Source organism: Clinocottus analis, unplaced genomic scaffold, assembly GCF_023055335.1.
Source record: "Clinocottus analis isolate CAN_PGR_092001 unplaced genomic scaffold, fCliAna1.0.p SCAF_7, whole genome shotgun sequence".
In the NCBI taxonomy this organism is placed as follows: domain Eukaryota; kingdom Metazoa; phylum Chordata; class Actinopteri; order Perciformes; family Cottidae; genus Clinocottus; species Clinocottus analis.
Genome location: NW_027176229.1, coordinates 16,915,596 through 16,938,480, shown reverse-complemented (window position 1 = coordinate 16,938,480; position 22,885 = coordinate 16,915,596). Strand labels below are relative to the sequence as shown.

Below are 22,885 nucleotides of genomic sequence, written 5' to 3'. Positions count from 1 at the left end.
ATTGCTCGTAATTGTCTGATTAAACACTCAACGTTTTCTTTTTCAACACAAGATTATTCTCATTGAGTGTTCAACATGTTTTTATTCATACTCTTTGCAACTGCCATCCACCAAACGTTTATCTCCACTTTGAAGGGAACAGACAACATTAAATGCAGCAAGGACAAACAATTAGATTTGATTTTTTTTTAATGTTTTGTTATTTTCCTCCACTTGAATCCTATTGTGTGCATCAGTTAAACCCACCAGAACATGTAGCATCAGCCTCAGGCCAGACAAAAGCTTTCAGCCTGAGGCTTCATTCGGTTCCACAGTAGGTAGGAACCAATCAGACACGCAAGAGGAGCTCAAGTGAAGACAGTTGACACATGCGGGACCTAAAAACTAAATAAAACAAACACTTCCAGTCTTTGAGTAGAGAGTAGAAAAGCACTCACAGAGCAGCTTGTTGGGTTATTATCGCTGCTAAATTAAGAACAAACAGCAAAAACAATATGTGCAAGTTCAGACCGTGGACCCTTTTAAAGGCCGTTTGCCAATGCTGAGATACTGCCCTTAACCAAAGGCCCATCCATGATATGTTGGTCTTATTTTATTTTTTTACAAGCATTTCTGTCATCGACTACATTAAGGGTTGGTCGTGGATCATCTATCGGGCTTAGTGGTACTGTGAGATTCTTAGTTTCCGCCACTCTGGCGGGTTATAGGTCAGTGTGCTTGTCTTCTGCTTTGGGCTCTGAGGAGGCGTTGTCTGTGGCAGGAGAGGCAACTGAGGATTTGTAGGGCGGCTCGTCTTTAAAAGGGCTGTCTTGGGCAGGAGAGAAGCGAAACTTCTCCGGCACCTCGTCCTCAGGTTCAGTCCTCTTGTAGAAGCCCAGCTCGCCCAGCAGCTCGTTGATCTCAGAGCGGCTCATGTCAGACAGTGCAATCCGCTGTGGAGGGAAAGACACGCATGTTAAATTATACAGTTTAAATGTACTACTTGATCACTTCGGTCAGTGACCTGTAACTGTACATCAAGTACCCCCACACACAACACACATTTGCCACAACAGCTTTAATACGTGGAGTAAGTTGTGGGTTTACGGCTGGTGAAAATGCTACCCCCAAGTGGACAAAAATAAAAGCTCAATCTAGCTATATATTATACCTTTACGCCTTTATTTCACAAGTACAACATTTGGGGGGCAATATGTTTTGCATGTGTGTAGGATTTTAGAATATACTACAACATTTGGTGCAGAAAGACCCCATCACCTACTTCCGAGGAGAATAAATGAGCTGAAACAAACACAGTGACAAGATGCTATAATCACATTTAAATTGTATTTATATAGGTTTTAAAAGATTGTCAAACAAGTGTAATGCAAATATAAATACGCTGCAGAACAAGGACTTACATCCAGCTCCTCATAATAGTGGTTCAGGAGGACAAGCTCAGGGTCGGCCCCAGGAATGTGCTTCATCACCAGGTTATGGCTGAGGGAGTCAAGGACTGGAGTACTGGATTTATTGCAGTGTTCAATTTATAAACAGACATGTAAGAACAAGTGACATACAGCAGTGCACTTGAGCCAAAGGATACTAAAGAGGAATATCCTGGACCACAAAGGCCTTTACCTGTGGACACAAGTGGGGATTAATGTTTTTCACTCAGAGATGGCTTCGGTGACAAATCTGTGCTCAGATTAGGTGACACTCTAAAGTTAGGCTCCAGCCTGGCTCTTACACGGGCTCCCAGTGTGTTGTCTGTTTTACTTGTTGATTACATGACAGAGGATAACTTACCTCGCTGAGCCTGTTCAACTGTCATCCACCACACGTCTGAGGAGACAGAACATCGGATAAGGGAAATGGTTACAAGCAGCTCTCAAGATAGATATCACCTGATTTAGTCCTAAAATGTGTCTTAATGCATATTTTCCTTTGCAAGTCTCTCTGAGGTTGTGGTTTCATTGCGAGGTTGCTTTGAGAACCCAGATTTAGGTGGGCTTCTAGGATGGCTGCCTCACCCATTTTTGTAAAAACAATCTGAGCCGCAGGTATTGAGTAGCAGCAGGTGTGACTAACCCAACAACAGCAACGGATGCCACGCTTTTCTTCAGGGATGCTGGCAGGCTGGCGGTTTGGTGACCCCCTGGGGGGGGAACAGTGAACGCCTCCCAACAATAAGAGGTGTTGAGTTTCACAAACTTTTGTGCAGGAGTCGACCCTCCAGCTTACACGCCCTCATTCCACTCTCGGCTCACTCACAGTTGCCTCAATGTTTTCACACGAATCGTTATAACACAAAATCCATTGTAATGTCTATCAAGCCTGTGCGCTTAATTGGGTTGTAGGAGCCTCCACAGATCCTATTCTCCCGGAAGAGTCACTCACGCATGCGCCTGTAACACAGTACGCCCATCACGGAATGCATCTATTCACACATTTCACCAAATACCTAACTCAGAAGGTGAACTCCCAGCCTCGGCCCACCGTCACTGGAAACACAACCAGCCTCCCTCCAGCTACCGCATTACTGTACCTCAACTCTCGCTTTCGCCAGCCCGTCCAGTTTCTTCACATCCACGTCGTGAGCCGAGGCGCAGTGAAGTAAGCTGACCAGCACGACCAGCCACATTGTTGCTGCTGCTTCACGTCCGAGACCAGGACCTGCAGAAGTCTTGATGAGAGGAGAGGAGGAGAGCTGGTGTGCAGCTATGTCACGTCCGGACCTCTTGCCACGTCGAGAGAGAAAGAGGGAGAGAAAGAGAGAGAGAGGGGGGTGGAGAGCGCTCATTGGTTATCTGCGAGATCCCCATGATGATACAGTTAATCACGTCTATGGTTGGTCCTTCGCTGTTTTATATCTACTATATACAGCAATAAACAATAATGATAACTATTGAAGTAATTAGATATTATAAAAGCAGTCTCTGCGTGTCAGGGTGAATATGGTAAACTGATCTTGAGGATGTTGAGACAGTCGAATAAAGTGAATGACGGCTTTCTGGATTGTATTGTATTCTACAGTGTGAACAATTAAATCTATTATAGTTCTGATTTTACAAATGTTACTAAGCTACAGATGTGAATTTGGTTTGATGAGTTGAGCAAAACTGAAAGGATATAATGAAGAAAGCAATACCGAATAACACAACTTTAGGTTAACCCCCCCCCCCCCCCCCCCCCCCCCCACACACACACACACACACGCACACACACACAAACACACTGACCTAAATACTGCACAAAAAACTGTGATGTTTTTGAATGTGATTCATTGTAAGTAAGAAGAAAGACACTGACTCCTGGTCCACAGAACAAAAGGCCCAATGGAAGGAAAATTGTATTTTTCAAGATTTTAGTATTTTGCTTTTTTCTCGTTACTGGGCCAAAAGACGTTCATTATTACGTACTTTACACTCATATACTCACATATTTCCCATGGATCCATGACTTCGTTGAGTATGCACAGAAATGTGTTGCTTTGTATGACAGCAGTGTTCAAAAAGGCCTTGGGAATTTGGTATCCGTGTACATCACCAATATTACAAAATAAAAACCATAAAACATTGTTACGGTCAATGTTACATCATTGTCAAGATAAGCTAGATGCTATTTTTAAATATATGGATACATATGTGGGTCAATGGGTACACATACCATAAGCTTCCAACTGAATTTGCAGTATTTCATTTACTTCTGCGTATCTCAGGTAGCTTCAGGCAACCATCTTCACCTTTAAATACTGCACTGCAGAGCTTTTCCCAACACGCGTTGGCCTTAAAGGACACACACACTCACACACACACACACACACACACACACACACACACACACACACAGTGGGTGTACAGTTTTCCGCTCTTTAATTGTATCGAGGTCGCAGGCATTTAAAAGGTCATAGAGCCTGATGAGGTACCCTCAGGTGTTGCCACAGCAACGTCTTATGCTTGGCTCAGCTTAGAGGTGTTTCGGCTTCCCAGAAGTAGATTTTATATCTAAGACATGGTGTCAGCAAAGTTAAGTTGCATAATTGCAGTTGCCCTATTTGTCTGCCTCCAACGTGTCAAAGACAGCAACATAATTGAAATTATTGAGGGCAAATACTTTCATAACAACCACTCTTCCATTTTTATTGACCAGATTAACGGACAGAGCTCACTGAACAGACTGAATGTTTGCTAACTATGTCACCTGATTTGTCTTTGTAAATATGTGTTTGTTCGTGTTCTCATGTATATTGTCATGAAGTGAATAATTTCATAATAATACACATAATAAATGATCAATAACCTTGTTTTTTGTGTCAACAGCGTAGTTTTATGAATACAGAATATATTAAACAACCTGCCTTAATAAGAATCCGAAATATATATAGTTATTGTTATTAATAATATCTCTGTTCACTCCGAGTAAAAGTAAATGGTCGTTCAGAATATTATTTTGAGTTTTTACGTATACTCCATTTCATTTCAGGGAATATTTTAATGTTATTGCACGTTTATCTTTTAGCATTTATTGCACTTTTTATTGAACTATATCTACTTGACAGATAAGTTACTTTGCACATTAAGAAACATTTCTCATTTCAACTTCTCCAAACTGTTTGACGTTCAGAGAAATACCAGTATTACTGTTAAATCCATTATTTTACCAGAAACAAAGAGTAAAGTCTAAAAAATGCATATAGCAGAGTTTTTCTTCTTTTTCTTGTAAGGCCGACTTCTTCAGCCACACTTTGTCAAATCCAAAAGCAAATCCAGCTATTTGAGTCAGAATCAGACCGACATGCGACAGCAGTGTCGGTATCACACACAAATGTTTCACATTAACATCATGGAAAATATAGAGTATGAATGAAAAATTTAAGAAAAAAAACATGAATGGCTTTGGTAACTTGATTAAATTACAAGTGATTTGCATCATGAAAGTGTATTATCAGCTAAAGTACTGCAATAATAACAATTTGGGCACATCTAGAGGGACACTGTGTTAACATGTAGTTTCTAGATGATGACGGTTCATTAGCGGCTAATAGACCTTCATCCTCTGTAAACTACATGTTAACACAGTGAGCTCTGTATAGGCTAATCATTAGCCTATACAGAGCTCAAACAAGGTGCCTCAGAATCAGAACCATTTATTTGCCAGATATGTTTCACATACAAGAAATTTGTCTTGTCAGGCGGTGCACTTTAGACAAAAAAAAACAAGAATCAACACAGTGCAAGAAATAGAAATATGATCAATTTGCAATAGAATATAAAATAAAGTGCACAGACAAACATGTAACAGTATTAGAAACACTACTGTCAGGTGTACATAACAGTCAGGACACCTGTGATCTGGAACAAGTTTTGAGAAAAAACTCTTTAAAAAGAAGGTTTTAATGAAGTGATAGCTTTAAAGCATGTGCTCATCTGATGAAGACAGGATTCCGTGGGGGCGTAGTGAAGGCCCAAAGTAAAGGTTAACTATCTTTTACCCAACATGATGCGCTGGCTATCAGAGTTTCTGATAAAGCGCCACTACAAAGGGACTATTTAAAAATGAAGCCAACAAGCAGGTGCTTCTATTTAATGAGAAGCTGCTGCTCGGCATGAAGCCGCACTTCTCCACACCAACCACTAGGCGACAGTAGGGCTTCATCATAGACATTGACGACATAGATCGGCCACGGAAATCCACACCGTATAGTTAACTAAACCAATTTGGCACGCGCCCATACGTACGGCGGACGGCCAGTCGGGGTTACGTAAACCAGTGGGTGCACGAGCGTGTCACGGAGTGAAAGAGAGAAGATCCATCCCCACAGCTTTGCGAGGGCAAGTCATGTTCGCGTAATTGCCACGATATTCCCTGTCTACCTGCTTCAGCTCTGTGAGCTCCACAGCCGGACGATCACGGTAATCATCAACTGAACACCGTTGGCAGGCAGGCTCGTTTACGGAAGCGCGCGCTCTCTCGCTCTCTCGCTCTCTCTCACTCTCTCACTCTCTCGCTCTCTCTCGTGCCGTCCCGGACCATCTATTTCATTTGAAGGGCACTGGGGAAGACACAGGACTCGCAGGCGTGCGCGTGCCGTGGCAGCCTGTGTCTTTAAACGCAGGAGGGACATTCGTGTTTCTGAGATGTAGCCTGGCTGTAGCGTCGCTTCAAACCCACCTGTCATCCCCCCGCGTAGGAAGGAAGGAGGCAAGGAAGGAAGGCAGGCGCTGGGATGCCGATGGTTTCATCTGGGGGACGACTGGAAGGGAAAGTTCAGCCGGTTTTTGGTTAACGATTCACTTGTTCATCTCGTACGTCCACGACCCCCACCGTGACTGTATACCGAGACGGACCAACCGCTACATCTGTAATAACGGTTTACTCAACATCCATCAGCTGGGAGAAAAATAAATCCTCAACACAGAAGAACCCAGGCAGGCAAAGGTGATGACTAATGAGCTGCAAGCATGCGTTGTGTTTATTCTGTTTGTGATGTAACAGGACGTGCTCCTATTAATCACCAGCGGTGATGACAGCAGAAACACCCATACAGGAAATATTGTTGTTTACTATTGTTTCATCCTGACGTCACCTGTAAAGAAGTCCCTAAAAGGATGTTGACACTGTGTTTATTGATCCATGTTACAGGATGTGTTGGCAACAGAACACCAGGATAATTAAGAATATACTAATCACAAATCACATTTCATGGTGAATCCTAATCAGGCAGTCAGACATTAGTGTAGACTTTGACGTTTTCCTCCCTCTTGTTGGCACATATACACACAAATGCATGCACACACATGCATCCCCGCACATATTTGAAGGAAAAACACTTAATTAAAATGACCTTCATCCTTTTTATTTTCAGCCAGACAAAAATTGTCCTTGAAGCAGGAGTGTAATTAGACCAGACATGTTATCTGTATGCTTCCAGCCGAAGCATCAGTCATGTCTGTGTCATTATGTAAATATGTATCTACTGAAAATTGGCCAAATACCAGTGTCTGCTTCCCTGAAAGTGTGCAATGCAGAATTTGAGTCCTAGTGTTTACATAACAGAATATATCGAATGGCATCCTGTCGAAAAACTTTCTCAAGATTGTCAGTAATATTTCCACATTTATGTCAAGTTTTTCATTATGCAAGCTAAACACTCTTGCAACCGTGTAATGTAATGTGATTGATGCACTGCAATAATAACAATCTGGAGCCAAATTAGATTCCAAAAAGCTCCATTATATTTGAGTCCAAATTCATTGCAACTCGCATGACAAGTATTCTTAGTAATTACTGGAACAGCAACTATTGCTCTGGAAAGCTGCTGTCGCAACTTTTTGCATGTATTTCTTTATTGTCATTTGACAAACTGGGCAGGAAGGAACTTGCAGGCAATGAACTGACGTATAATGTTTTGATTAGCACATGCAGATGTTACTACACATAGCCATGGCCTTTTTTACGTGCCAGTCCAAGCTCAGTGGATTTATTTGTATCATCCATTTTGTCGTTGCATTTGATTGCATAGCCAGATTCCGTCACAGACAGATTATGTGGGACTGAATGGAAATCTTTACCCCAATTACTTCACATTGTTCAATATGCATGACAATTATTTGGTGAACCAGATGCTGCTTTTGCATCGGATAACAACATGGTGATTATTTTCCTTTACAAAAGGCATTTTAAGCAGAATGAAGCCTAAGTGAATGTTTCCATTTGGCTGGTTTCTATAATTGTTAAGTGACAAAATCTTAAATGGCAATTTATGATATCATTTTGCAGTGCAGACATGAAACTCCATGTTGTCAGCACATGTCTTCAATGTTAGACTGCAAGCAGAGTAATTGTGAAATCCTACAGCCTTGGCTGTGACCTGATCAGAAAGATGAAAGCCCCTGGATACAGAGCAGTGATACTTAGTGGCACTAGGACCTAGAGGAGCCATTTACAGCTGTGGCAGCAGCTGCCGGAGTCATTCCTATCCGGGTCATTATTAGTGTCTCTGTCACAGGGGCATATGGCCCTGGAGGCCCTGAACACCAACACTCTGCCTGGCTACAATATCACCACAAATTGTGATCAACATTATTGTTGGAATGACTGTAGTGTCACCATGCAGAGCAGAGGATTTAAGACAATAAGGGTATATATGACTCCCTTTACAGTTAACCTCTCAATAGAAATGCATGAAATATGACTTCTGACCATGCAACAGACTCAGTCATCCCACACTATCTGTGTTTTGATAAATAATCCTATCAAGGCTGGCGAGAGCCTACTGTTTTGGTGACACTGCAGTCTTTCTGGTTCTCTCAGCTTTCACCCTCTCAGGAGGGCGCATGTAAACACCATGACACATTTGTTACTATCAAATCATTCCGCTCGCTCCTCGGTGGACCCGCGTGGAAGAGGAAGTGGTGTCTGTCATCACGGTTCCCTGGAAGGCCAAATGTTTAGAAGACAATTATAAAAATAGTAGTTTTTGGCATGAATATGCTGTTTCCACATGAATCACTGTTCATATCTTACAATTTAGTATTTATCACCACCACAAACTCCTACAAACTAGACCTCCCTGTTCGCAGCTGTTTTTCCAGTAACATGGCTTAAACATGTTCTCAGCCTCTCGTTGTTTTCCCATGTTTTATCACCGATTATGATCAACATCCAGCCGTTATGGCGGACTGCGGCTACTTGACGTCATTGATGGTGACTATGAAGTGGTTGGCTGGAGGAAACAATACAGAGAATGTCGCTGGAGGAGTGCACGTGTCACCTCAGAGCACAGGGGGAGTAGAAGAGGAAAGGAAAGGAAAGATTTCAGGTCAGGAATAGTGTAGGGGCTCGGCTCGATGTGACAGGAAATATATAGGACGGGGAAAAAAACAAATTGGCGGGATGAGCGACTCAATGCCCAAGCAGTGAAGGTGGATAAGGTAGAACAACAGAGTCTGGGTGAAGATGGGGAGGGAGAAAGGATTAGAGAAATGGGATGATAAGAGAGGGAGGGTGGGATTAAAGCTTGGAAAAATAGACGATGCTAGAGGGAAGTGAGAGAGGATCAATTTGGAGACATGCAAAGAGATACAGTGTTGTCACTGAATGGGCTGTCTCGCTCGGCTCTCCCTCTCGCTTCCCTCAGCTCGTTTTGCATCCACCCGCTCCCACGTGTGCCCTGCCGCCCCCCTTCGCCCCCCTTCACCCCTCCCCACTAAATGCCATACATGGACCATAGAAATCCATTATGCCCAGCCAGGCACCAGGTTATTGGTGGACGTGTTTCTGGGCACATGTGGAGTACAGAGGCAGCCATCCTCTCGACGTGAAAGTCATGGCCTCCGTCTCCTCAAGGTCATGTGAATAATCATGAGAGTGCTCTGTTGTTTCACTGTCCCCAAACAGATAACCTTGTCTCTCTATTGACCGAAAATATGCGCCTAATGTAGAGGACATCATTTCGACCATGTAGAGAATATAATAGGTTTAGGGCCAGCCATGATTTGGCTGTAACGAAAGATTAGATGTCCTGTCACCCTCATAAAAGACTGGGACATTGTATGGTCCCTTCTCACGTGTTTCACTTGTATTATCACGGACTGAGGGCTCTGGGTTGGGCTGCCACAGTTTTGTGCCCAAATCCGCTCTTCTATAGACCAGACATGTCCACAAGCACAAGGACATGGTCTCATCGACATTCGAGCAACCCATGCTTGTTTTTATTTTGTATTTCATCTTTGGTGATGAACAATGTATGCACTCCAGTCTCCCTAATATATTTTTTCTTTTAGATTTTTCATGATTTAAAAAAATATATTTTCCCGTAGAAGTTTGAATTTATTTAAGTGACACTCTTATGCCTTCAGGCATGTTGAATATTATCATAATTAATCGGTTATTTATAAATGTTAATTAATTAATTGAAGCAGTTGCCTCCGATGTAAAATACATGTGTTTTTATTGAAATCAGACATTTTAAAGTTTTTCAAAAGCTGGGTGTACAGAAGGTTAATTTGCTATTGTGTCTCATCAATCAGCAGCAGAGAAAAGCAATGCAGCCCATTGTTCTTGCAATAATTGTATTGATTGTTACTTTAAAAAATGGGTTTAAATTCGTCCTTTATTTCTGCTCTCTGTGTCTGTCTGGTCTCTCTGCAGCTCCCTCTCCCTGTATTGTTGTTTATTCCACGCCTTTCTTTTGTTTTTGCGGTTCTGGACCGTGCAGCAGTTCCTCATGTTTGTGCGTGGCAGGTGCTCTGAGCTGATATGAACTGACTGAGCGCCTCTCTGGTTACTGGAGGACTGGCAGGCAGCTTAGGCACAAGTAGAAAGGATGATAAACTGTGTCCAGGCTTGCTTTTCTCCAAATCTCTCAACCTAAAGCTCGAAGAGGTTAGGACAGTTGGAGAATACGTCTCTCCCTTGTCTCTTTATATTGGTTGTTTTTATGAATTTTGGTCTTTCAGATATCTTCTTCTGTCAGTTCATGCGGTGTTATTCATTCATTTTCAAGGCCATGAGAAGGCAGGTAGTTGAAAAGCCACTATGGCTGGAGCCTAAATGACTCACTCAGTTGCCCTGCTGGGTCAAAAGGGTCACATGACATTCCTGCACTTTTCAGCTGAATTGACTTGTCATTTGTGAAGGAGGCCACATGTCCTGCTGTGCAGTGTTTCAATGGTAGGAATCCTCTCTGTACCATTTTAGTTCCTTTTTCATAATTCGCTTTCCAAATTACGTTACGTCATCGTTTTAAGGTCACAGAAACAAAACTGTTATCTTCAGAGTTAGTTGTGTATTGATGTTCTGGATGAGTTGAATCCATGAAATGACAATATAATGTACATCTTCTGAGTGGAAACATTCCAATTGTTTTCTTTGTCTCAGAAATCGTAAGAAATGGACCAAGATACGCCGATCCAAAGCCAGAAGCAAGAGGACAACCCAAAGGGAAAAGTCAAAGCTTTAACAATCACTCCGACTGCAGCATCAGCTACAGCGGCTCCAGACACAGATTCCACTGCCAAGCCGCCTGCAGCGTCTGCCAGGCCTCGACGACCACAGAGAAGTGCCAGAATCGAGGGATCTGTAGACATCTCTGAGCCCAAAGTTGAGCCCAAAGTTGAACCCACTCCAGTGACGATTCAGGAGGAGTGCACTCCCGATGGCACTGTGGCAAGTCGCCCCAAACCCTCTCGCCCTGCTACGTTCAAACCTTTAGGAGAGCACAGCGGGTCCAGCGCTAAGGTCGGTCCTAAAGGGCCAGGCCACCACCCGATTAGGGCTGCGTCAGTCCCCCACCAGGCTGCCAGCGGGCCTGTGGCTCCTCACCTGAACCCTCATGCACACAGAGCTCTCTCTGTAGCCGGAACAGCTGACACCCAGGCCCAGATTGTGGAAGACTTCAGGCAAGTTTCCTAATCTGTGTGTTTCCGAGCATTCATGTCTCAGCTTGTCTTAACATCGGCTTTTGATCCTCAACAGCTAAGAAAAATAAGCCCGGCACTCATATAATTTATTTATACACACTGACAGTTGACGCTGCAAGGCTGATTACTGCAACCATAATTATTTATCACTGTTATTTGTTTCTGTCTCAGTAAACATTTACTTCCTCTACTTTTATTTTTTTAATTATTTATTTATTTTTTGGAACCAAGTAATTCTCCTTTAATATTATCCATATCCTATTTTTTAGGATAGATGGGATGTATTTGTAAATGACATAATATGATCAATTTTAGAGACCATAACATTTTTGTTTCGCCTCAAAAGGGGGGCATATTTTTACCTAAATGACCTGTGTAAAGTTTTTGTCTTTCATTCACACTGGGTGTTCTCTCATTTCTACCAGTGTATCTCTAAACCACTCCCTGTTGTAGTGAATCATTGCTTAGTGACTTCTGGAATGGATTAGGTTGCAAAATTACTTCACAGAAGTGTCGTAACACAGAATACAAAGCTACATAATAATAATAATAGTAAAAATAATAAATAAATCATTCTATATCATGAAATGTTCATGAACAAGAAACCGTACTAACCTACAAACCTTTGTGGGTTGTGTGAAGGGGGAAGGGTGTTGAAGTGTAACGATAACGCGGCTGCATAGTGAGATAACTTCTTTTTTTAGAACATTTTTTGAATTGTCTTTGGTGTACTCAGGAAGCACTGTAGCATTGCTCCCTAAATGTCCTATAGGCTGTGCCACTACCACTGGCCAGTAATCAGAAAACCATAATCATAATCATTCATGTGTCTAATTTGGGGAAGTGGGAGATCGCATTCTTGCAAATACACCATTACATGACATTCTCAATGTAACATACACAGGAGAGTCGGATAGAAGAATTTCAGTATCTATTTTGTAAACGGCTTGCCCTCGTCAGGATTGTAGTGGCTGGAGCCTGTCCCAGTGTACAAACAGGATGCGAGGGAAGATAGACCCCAGACAGGTCTGTGAGAGCCAAAATACTGCATTAACAGAGACGAACACACCCTCAGATTTATGTTCATGTGGGTGATTTTGATTTTCAAAGCTCACAAATACATTTTTTGGGCCATAAATCAATGCATGTAACAATTATGACAGTTTTACATATATGATAAAATAATGAAGTGAGGGCATTTTGTACAAACAAGGATGTAAAGTGCAACCTCACTGGTTGACAAGAGAGATACAACTGTGAGGCGGTTATGTTGTTATATTCTAGTTGTTAATACACAGGTTCTATTGTCTCACTCAGAGACTGTAACTTGTGATCATCAGGTCTGTCGTGATGAGAGTTTATAACCAAACACCCTTTTCCAACAGGCTGCACGTCATCACATGGAACGTGGGTTCGGCTACGCCGCCTGACGACATCACTTCCTTGCTGGGGCTGAATGTGGGTGATGGAAACACCGACATGTACATTATTGGGTGAGTGTTTAGTGGCGCTTCCAGTGTCCTCCACATGAAAGCTAAAGTGTCCATTTCTGCACACTTTAAACATTGTCACTGAACCATCAACCATCGTCTGAGCATTTCATCTTTACCTCATACTTAATTTAATACACATTACACGGTGTTGTCGTTGACTGTTGATTGTAGTTTGTCTCGTCTAACATCTCATGTCTAATGTTGCACCTTCTGCCAAGGTAAATTCCTCGTTTGTGAAAACATTCCTGGCAATAAACGGTTTCTGACTCTGATTCTGATTCTGAATGAGCAGTCAGGCTCTGTTCACAGATTTGTCTCAACCCTTCTGGCTACGATTTCCTTCCATTTATGAATTCACCATTACATTATTAAAGCTCTCACTCATCAGCTCCTCTTACATCTCTGTTGGCTAGTGACCCCTGTTTGTTGTTATATGTCATTTTTCTTCAAGGCTGCAGGAAGTGAACTCTATGATTAACAAAAGGCTGAAAGATGTCCTCTTCACAGACCAGTGGAGTGAGGTCTGCATGGAGAGACTCAGCCTCTTTGGTTATGTGCTGGTCAGTAATGGCTTTTATTATCAACACATATGCACACTCTCAAACTAAAATGCTACACAGCTTCGATTCATACGCATTACGTGATCGCTGATGAGAGCTCTGCTTCTTCGCTGCTGTTTCGGCTAATTTTGTTCCCTGAGCAACAGTTAGGGTGATCATTTATGACAGCCGTTTAATGTCAGCTCCCTTCTGTGTACCTGCCCCTTTTTCTCTATAATACCATTTAAAATACATACACCCACTGTGTGAAGGTAGCACACTATGAAATGCACAATGTCATATTGAATAGAATATAGAAAATACTTCCCAATATGTATTCTATAGATAAGACATTAAAAGCTGGGAAAGTAGAAACCATCAAACATGTGTATTTTCTCACCAGCTGGTGTGTTGGCATACCGCAGCAGAGGTTGGTGTTTGTCTGGCGGCATCTGAAACGCTACTTGGCTCTGTTGGCATGGTGAGCCAGAGAGTGTGAATCAGCTGTTGAGCTGAAAGAGCTGTACAAATGTCTCCCAGGATGCTGTTTTATTTTTGGACCACGTTGTTGTCAGTGTTGACGGGCCTCTGACAGTGAGACTGATGCCGCACCCCGAACCCCCCCAGTTATTTCACGGTCTGCTACGTCAGCTTAAACTCGTTAAAATCATCTCCACGTGACCTTTATGTGTACTTTATGTGAATATTAATGCTGTAAACAGGTTCAGGGATTGTGTTAATTTGAGTTTGTAGGAAAGGTGACCACAGCAGGGTGGACAGACACGCTGTAACGAGACACTCCATCGGTTCTTTCTGCTCTGTGATAGTCTCCCCCGACAAGACTCATTGACAGGTTCAAACTGTAACTGCAAGCACAAGAAAGCTAACTGCCCTTCACTGCAGAAAAACAGAGTCGAGTCGACAAGACATCGTTTTCTAGCTATTTAACACACAGTTGCTGACCACCATCATTTATGTTTGAGTAAGCTACAATTAAATGCATAAGTTAGCAAAGACATTTTCTGGCCCTTATCTCTAATTGCAACATTGCACTCTCTATTGAATATGTTGCAGCACAACTTTTTTTATGCACTGGGATTTAATACATTTATATTGTATTATATCGTAGTATATAGATTCATTGCATATATGTTTAGGTTAGATCAGCGTTTTTAGATTGGTAGGCACTGGAATAACACGTGACCTACCTTTTTAAATGAACCAAGTTAAAGAAGTATGTCATTTAAATACTAATTTACTAAGCCCATATGTCAATAATTATATCAAACTTTAATTTTCTTCAAAAAGCCAGCAAATTATGTCCAATGTGCATATTGTGAAATGTTTTCACCCACAATACCTTCAGGCAAAGGTGTACTCTTTCAGATTTTTCCCACAGAAACACCCATTTGTTGCCTGTGACAACACACGTACCGCACATAAAGTTGGTTCCCTGTACGGTTCAGTAGAGTTCCTTACGCAACAAAGTAGTTCAACTAGCCAGTTAGTATACAAGCGAGCGGGTCTTGAGTCACGTGCAAAGATGTGTGCCTCTGTTGCTGGCCACAGGGCATTTCAGCCAGGGTGTGATCATGCTTCTTCCGCCTGCTGTTGGGGGTTGGGATGTGTGGACCACTGGAGAGAGGGAGAGGGAGAGATGAACATAAATATCCGGGGAGGGCCTTGACCAAGCGTGCAGATAGCTAATCTTGTTCCACAACGCATGCATCATAGTTATGCCCTTCTTGAACATTACAAAAACATGTGCACTTCTTTTTCTAAACCAGTGGCATAAATGTCAAAATCTGCACATCATTATGTAGCAGAACAAGAAGCAAGTGCTTTTAAGATGATGGTGGAAGGCTCGGAGAATGGAAAGGTCTGACCATCAGATGCCTACAGCATGTACATCAAGCTCCCGCCACAAAGTGGTTCGTTGCCACAGAGAGGGTAGACCACAAGCTATGGCCTCCTTAATGTGCAGCGCTTCAGATAAAGTAGAGGGGGAGCTGGGCCGCTGCCTCCTGCAGGGCGAAATGGAAATGCAAGGGGGAAGCGAGAGGAGAGGGAGAGAGAGAACATGAAGCAGAGCACCATGAATGGACACACGGCAAAGCCGGCCGCAGCTCAGGCAATTTGTTTATTGAAATTTTCCTGCATGTTATAAAGATTTGTATGCAGTTATTCTGAACTGGATCGCTGCTCACTGTTCAGGACGAAGCAAAGTGCCTCCTTATATCTCACCTATTCATGTTATCTTATTTTGTTCTTCCTGTCCGTCTGCACTTGTCTGATTCTCCTCACCTGTCTGTCCCTCAGGTGACCTCACAGCGGATGCAGGGGTTGCTGCTGCTTGTCTTTGCCAAATACTTCCATCTGCCCTTCCTCCGTGGAGTCCAGACCGAGACCACCCGCACAGGCCTGGGGGGTTACTGGGTGAGACATTTCTGACACCATTCTGTGATCTGCACTGTATCGTGGACATTTCACACATGGGAGCCGAGCTGCACATGGCACGACATCTCCCTGGGAGCGACTAGGTTTAAGTTTGCATCCCGGTCACTTGCTTCTATGGCCTCTTGTTAACGATGCAGGTTGTTTGTTTATCCAGTCTTGTGACTTGATAGTCAAATTCTGTTCCATCCAGTTTTATGATAATAAAGAGCAGATAGAAAAAAATGAGGTGATAATTTAGTTCCCGTTCACTGAAACATGATGTCGTGCTGAATTTGAAATAAAATCCTCTCTGTGTGAACTCAGAGGGGAATCATTCTGCACATTTTACACTGAGACATTTTTAGTGTTTTAGCAGGTCAGAGCAGTTGGGATAACAAGGGAGAGAAATCCACTTTTACCGTCCCCTCACTGTGCACCCACTGTACTGTAATGAATAAACTTCCTGTTTGTCTGTGACACACACACCACTCGATACAGGGAAAATACTCACTGACTTTAGAAACCTTTCTATCACTGACCGTTGTAATTTAATTTTGAGAAATTGAAGCATGAGAACATGAACAGCTTTCTTCAGTCGTGTGTTGTATTCCCTTCTCTTGAATTTAGTTTGACCTCCCTTGTGCTTGTCGGTGTTACAGGGGAATAAAGGTGGTGTGAGCGCCCGCATGTCAGTGTTCGGCCACTCCATCTGCTTCCTCAACTGCCACCTGCCGGCTCACATGGAAAACTCTGGTCAGCGCATGGAGGACTTCGAGAGCATCCTGCAGCAGCAGCAATTTGAGGGCCAGACTGCCACTGGGGTTCTTGACCATGAGTAAGACGGCACAACCTTTACACTCACTTGTGACTGGGAAAAACAAATGGTGTCACAATCAGTGTTGCAAAAGTACATACATACTTGCACTTGTGTGAATTCATGAAATAACATCTTCTTTTTCAATAGTGTGGTTTTCTGGTTTGGGGATCTAAATTTCCGCATTGATGACCTGGATATGCAAGTGGTGAAATCAGCCATCGATAACAACAAGTTTCCAATGTTGTGGGAAAAGGATCAGGTAAAACATATTGGCTCTCTAATGAACCGTTTACAAGACCGAGAGAGGACTGTGACATTTAACTCCCCAGCATGTGTCCTTCTGAAGAGCAATTTGCCCCATAGAAATATTTCCCCCAAAACAGTCTTCTATTTAGATCTGAATTCTTCTGAGGACATTTTACAAGTTGAAATTAGGTTTTCAAGTCAGGAAGTATAATATGAAATGGTGTTACTTGTCTGGTGGAGTACTCGTCTGGTGGACTATGCACTGTGTAGCCACTAGAGGGCAATAAAGAAACACGCTATCTTCTTCTTCATTGCTGCAGCTCAATATGGTCAAAGACAGTGAGACGGTGTTGGAGGGTTTTCAAGAGGGGCCGCTGAAATTTCCTCCCACCTACAAGTTTGATGTTGGGACAGATACATATGACACAAGGTTGGTGGTGCCAGGGTTGCCGTTATGAGTTTTAGGCCACTGACCAAATATCACAGAGCCTAGCTCAATAATACAAAGACATTTCTAAAAGGTCCTTAATAGCCTGGGGGAGCATGAAGGGGCCTCTTTTTACTCCATGTACTGATTTTAAAGTTGTTGTTTTTTTTTGTCTTGCTCCATTGCTCTCTCTCCATCCTCCACCCAGTGGGAAGAAGCGTAAACCAGCTTGGACCGACCGGATCCTGTGGCGCCTGAGAGCCACTGCTACGGCCGCCGCCGCTCTCAGCGCTGGGAAGCGTGGCTCGATGTCGGGGCTTACCAGTGGGACCAAAGTGACACAACACTACTACCGGAGTCACATAGAATACACCGTCAGTGACCACAAACCAGTCTCCTCCATCTTTACCCTGCAGGTGAGACTTTGTAAAGGTGACTTAAGGTTGGCATCTCTTAAAATCAATACGACAAAATACTTTGTTTCCAAAGTTAAACCAAAGACCTTACTGTTTTCAGCACCTTAGTTTGAGAATCAAACGACTATGTTCAATGTTGTTTAAACTGCTGTACAACTTTAAACATTGTCCCTGCTGCAGTTGATAATTGATGCTGTAAATTCATTTAGGTCACTGACATTAGATAGGTTTATCATTTTGGTTTATCTTAGAGACTTTACAGTATTTTTGCACTGTACGAATGTTGATGGAAAAAGTTATTTTTAGTTCCCGTACAAGTTGGATATTCCCCTGGTCACAATCACAGTGGAGGATGAGTGGAATAGCATCGCTGATGCCGTCGCAAAATTCCGACTGATGCCCAGTTACCCACGCAGCTCCTGGGACTGGATCGGACTGTATAAGGTAAACGGTCTTACCTCTTCTGGCCAAATAACATGTTACGGCTGAAAACCCGACATCAGCAAATCATTAGGAACATTATAATAAATATTTCTGTACCTTGCTAATTTGCCCCCCCCCCCCCACAGGTGGGTTTTAAGCATCACAAGGACTATGTGGGGTACGTGTGGGCCAAGCAGGAGGAAGCGGACTTTACTCGACAAGACCATCAGGTAATCTGGTTGCATGCTGAATTCTCCTCGGAGATAATTTACTTTCACATTTAATAGATGTCTGACTAACTGTTTTCCAGGTAACTTTTACTGAGGAGGAATTGCCCAAAGGCTCAGGGGACTTCATCTTGGGTTACTATAGCAACAACATGAGCACCATTGTGGGTGTAACGGAGCCATTTCAGGTAATCGTGGCATTCTGGCACTGCTTTCCTGAGGCTAAATCAATCATTTGCTTCAAGATGGGGACATTACATCTGTGCTATGCCGGTGTTCCCATCTGCATCTTAAGGCTTTTCATTACTTTTACGAACATTTATATCCTCTAAATCCCACTATTGTCATCTTTTTCATCTGTCTTCAGATCCAGCTTCCTACTTCAGGTCTTGATGCGAGTTCTTCAGACAGCTCTGACTTCAGCTCAGATGATGACGGCACTGTTGTCCACGTTAAGACGAGGTCCCGCAGTCCCAGTCCATGCAAAGCCAAGCACCGCAGCCATCGCCGCCACACCTCCAGCCGCTCTGGCAGCCCCGCACAGGCCAAAATGGAAGTGCTCAACGTCCACGCGACGACAGCTGAGAGTGAGTCCAAAGGACGTCCAGCAGAGGACAGCAGCGGCCCGGTGTCTGCTCCTGTGGAGAAAGAACAAGACATCGAGGGTTCAGGGGTGTGATACACAACCTCGTCCTGCTGTTGTCACAGGTCACATAGCCAACTGTTGTGGCTTTTATCAAATACATCCATTACACTGTATGTTTTCTGTGATGAAAATATGCAGCTTCTGATGCCATCCTTTTCAGGAACAGCCATCTGTTTTTTCCAGAAGGCTTAGTTTTGCCTTGAGTTGTTCTATTGAGCTGTGCATATTGTATATTTTTTATTTGTAAACCTTTCACTCTGTCCTGTGTTTCTTCTACCTTTGTCCGTTCTCAGGTGTGGACAGTACAGGGAGCTGACACCTTGCATTAGGAAATACTCAAGGATGCTATGGTCATGTAGAGTAAAGGAGTGGTGACTTAATACTCTTTAGAAACCATCTTCCCCATATTCCGACAATGATTTGATTTGCATTGTTGTAGCAGTCATGTCAGCAGGCTGCATACCAACAGGAAAGGCTTTATGTAGGATGACATACTTGACACAAATCGTTTGCTTTAGTTATAAAATGTGTATTGCTCTGGCCAAGAGGACCATAGAGACATAGTAAAAAAAAAGCATTTTATTCCAAAACATTTTGCATAAGCATCACTAGCTCTGTCAACAATCACTTATTGTATTAGCTTCTGCACATCTTCGAATGGAGATAGCCATGCAATTTGACTTGGTGATATACGTCTACTATTGTGGATAATCCCTGCTTTGGAAATTCAGCATGCTTTACACAGCAACGTGATGCATAACACGCAGGGAGCAGTTCAAATGATCCACCAATGGGAATAAAGACCCTCCAGGGTGAATTAAAAAAAAAAGAGCAGAACCAAAGTGGGTGGGGACGGCCCGGATTCAGAGGTCTCGACCACCACCCGAGGCAGCAGCCCAGCACATGCCAGCTTAGAAAGTGAATGTGAGTATAAAGGCCTTTCAATAAAGGGCCAAATCAGTGCAGTGGGATGTGCTGGTTGTGGAAGGCCAGCTGTCAGCAAGCACAGCAACACTGTCTTGTCAGAACTAGTTGATTCATTGTCGGCCACTAACTCTAGCACAGCAATATCTGAACCAGGAAACATTACAGTTTATTGCTTGAACATGCATACCTTGATATGATATAATGAGCCTTATCTAACTATTGTTTATCCCAGCAGTTAAGTTAACTTTTGAAATAATTTACCCAGAAAGAAGATCTTATTTATTTTGACTCCAGTCAAACTCTGATAATCAACCTGGATATCTCTGACAAATGTGAGCAGGAGCTCTACTATGTAGAGCTACTATGGGGCTTTGCATCGTATGATACAAAGCTCCACTGTTGAGAAATATCACCATGCCAATGTGATATTTCAAATACATGAAATGGTACTATCTAATGCTTTATTTTTTTTTTACATTTTACTTTTATTTTATTTTTTCAAGTTCACTTGTTTCACATTTCATTTTGCTCAGATCCTGCCCATCTGATCCTAGTGGTTAGCTGCCCCTGACAATAGTCACAGTAGTCATGTTGCATTGTTACCGTGTGACCTCGGATGCACCATTTTAGACACGTTGTACTTTTGGGCTGTTAGCGTAGGACACTGTAACACTATTGTGGCTGTGTGTATGTCGGTAATCAATTTGTGTGTGTATGTGTTTTTATGGACATTTGTTTTTGATGGTGGAAGCTGTGTGTGTGTGTGTGTGTGTGTGTGTGTGTGCGTGTGCGTGTGCGTGTGCGTGTGTGTGTGTGTGTGTTTAGTTAGCTGTGAATGTGAGCGTGACTGTGTTTGCATGGTTTGATGCTAGACATACTGTACATTCCGGTACTGTGATTTTTGTGCCGTAAAGTGCTGTTTTTGACTCCTCTTTGTTATAATAGTGGGTGTGAAAGTTGGTAGAAAAACTTGGTAAGAACAGTATAAAAATGTAACTGTTAGTGTTAAGTGAAGAAAATCCAGGACAGTTATCCTTGCATACATCTAAAGTTGTTCGAAACATTTCATAGTGTTTCTTGTATTGTCTTGTCTTCGAAATGGAAAAACCTAATGGACCTTTGTTTAGAGAAATATGTTTAAAAAAAGATTAAGATTGTATGCTTTTGTCCTACTTAGCTAATTTAGATAAGTATGGTCAGTTCTGCTGTCATGGCCAGTGACTATATATTGTGAAACGTAAATTAAAAAAATGCCTCCAGAATGTTATTGTTTTGTAATTATGTAGCTACAATAGAAGAAATATGTATGTAAATGAGAAATATTAAGTATGGTAGAAAACATAAAATAGGAGACAATCAATGCCACAAAGATAATTTTACTTAAATGATGTATTTATTTTCTTATTTAATTGTTGAATGAGCCTGAACTCTGCTGGCCAGTGAGGGAGCATTATTTCAATGGATATTACAGAATATTGATGGTAACTTATTTCTTGTGTAAGTAACTATGAAGAGGGAGTCAGTTTCCATTTTAGTAAGTCCAGATCAATTGTTGCTTTAATTGTCTGAAGTGTAGGCTGTTTCGTCGACAGGGATTTGTATAATTGTGAATGAAATTGACTTTAAAATATAGTATGCCTGTGAGATATTAATTGTTGGCTTATGAGAAGGATTTATCTCTGTGAAACCACCTGATCAGTGAGATGAGAAGGTTTTTCAGGGGTTGCTTGCTTTGTTCTCAAATCCCAAAACTAATAAAACACTGTCCAAAGAAAAAATATATACTTCCCTTCAAAATTGTGCTGTGTGTGTGTTTCCTGAGTCTCTTCATATTCTTTGTCATTGGCTGAAAACATTTTAATTACAGTGTAATCATATTGTTTCTTATACTTTTATGTCAGACTAAGTACAAATGTGACATACTTTAAGAGTTACATTTTTTTTCTTCTAGTAGTTCTATGATGAATGTAAAACTATTTAGTACAACTACAGTACTGCACATGTACCATCTTCAATTATGTAAAATAATTGGACTTCATTCAACATTTACCAGCATTAAGGTGGCCCTTCAGTCTCGAATTATTCATCTTTAAACAGCCCTTTGGCTCTTTGTGATGTATTATTGGATACAACAGATGTTGTTTGCTATTTTATATGTTCTATATAAATGTGAGCAACAGACACAACAGCACATCCTGCAGAAGGCAACAGCAGGTGCATCTTGCATCATGCTTTTGCCCTTTGAAAAGAAAGTGTCCACCCTGCAAATTCATGGTGACAAATGATTACCGCTCTGATGCAACACTGGTCAGAGATTGGGTTGCTTGGTTTAGTGACAATGAACACCATAATAACGTCATTAAATGAACTGACAAAGGGCACAGACAATGCTAATGTGCCTGTAATGTCATAATTGTAAAGGGTTTATCCTGGGTTGCATTTTCCATTAAGATTGCAAAATTGAAAAGTCTAATTTCTGCATATAATACTTTACTCTAAGAGCAGTATGTTTGACCTGAAGGCAACTTTTGATTTTTGACCGTTTATAACCTCTGGATCTCTGGTGAGATGAGTCACTGTGAGTTTGGAATAACCGTTATCAGTATATATTGTTGGATATTGATGTCACCTTTATTCTTTATCTCACATAATAGAACAGCCACTGCTTGTACGAGGTTATCTCTCTGTCACAGTAACTGACATTGACTTTAGATAGAGCACCTTGAACAAATACAACCTCAGGTCTCTCTGCTTAATAACATGACACTGGGCCTTGTTGTAGCCCCACTGAGATTGTGTGCTCCACAGCTTCATATAAATGCATCGCCTCTGTGACAAACCATGTATTCATATTCAAAGATATCTTAAAATTGGGACGATGGA

General features: G+C 42.1%; 2 protein-coding genes across 3 annotated transcripts; one reads left to right on the top strand and one right to left on the bottom strand.

The window, feature by feature from the left end:
- Positions 1-76: 76 nt before the first annotated feature.
- On the bottom strand, positions 77-6,172 carry selenom (selenoprotein M). Its single transcript, XM_068604862.1, has 6 exons — positions 6,154-6,172; positions 2,528-2,719; positions 1,789-1,824; positions 1,586-1,620; positions 1,401-1,479; positions 77-932 (listed from the first exon to the last, which is right to left on the bottom strand). Exons 2-6 carry the CDS (start codon positions 2,621-2,623, stop codon positions 702-704), a joined length of 477 nt encoding a protein of 158 aa, XP_068460963.1. The 5' UTR covers positions 2,624-2,719; positions 6,154-6,172; the 3' UTR covers positions 77-701.
- inpp5jb (inositol polyphosphate-5-phosphatase Jb) lies at positions 5,760-21,785 on the top strand. 2 transcript variants are annotated; one of them, XM_068604861.1, is made up of 14 exons: positions 5,760-6,420; positions 10,864-11,384; positions 12,791-12,898; positions 13,350-13,458; positions 15,757-15,873; positions 16,533-16,708; positions 16,838-16,949; positions 17,257-17,366; positions 17,572-17,779; positions 18,086-18,223; positions 18,349-18,432; positions 18,513-18,617; positions 18,797-19,137; positions 19,369-21,785. In XM_068604861.1, the coding sequence occupies exons 2-13, from the start codon at positions 10,876-10,878 to the stop codon at positions 19,106-19,108; spliced, it is 2,088 nt and encodes a 695-aa protein (XP_068460962.1). In that variant the 5' UTR covers positions 5,760-6,420; positions 10,864-10,875; the 3' UTR covers positions 19,109-19,137; positions 19,369-21,785. The 2 variants fall into 2 exon arrangements, with proteins under 2 accessions (XP_068460962.1, XP_068460961.1); XM_068604860.1 differs by having other exon boundaries at positions 18,797-21,785.
- Positions 21,786-22,885: the final 1,100 nt, after the last annotated feature.

Excerpts from the sequence above, each read along its gene's own strand:
- inpp5jb (XM_068604861.1), top strand. The coding sequence starts at position 10,876 with ATGGACCAAGATACGCCGATCCAAAGCCAGAAGCAAGAGGACAACCCA. Across the intron at positions 11,385-12,790 it reads CAGATTGTGGAAGACTTCAG|GCTGCACGTCATCACATGGA; the intron begins GCAAGTTTCCTA and ends CTTTTCCAACAG. Across the intron at positions 17,780-18,085 it reads CCTCCATCTTTACCCTGCAG|TTCCCGTACAAGTTGGATAT; the intron begins GTGAGACTTTGT and ends AGTTATTTTTAG.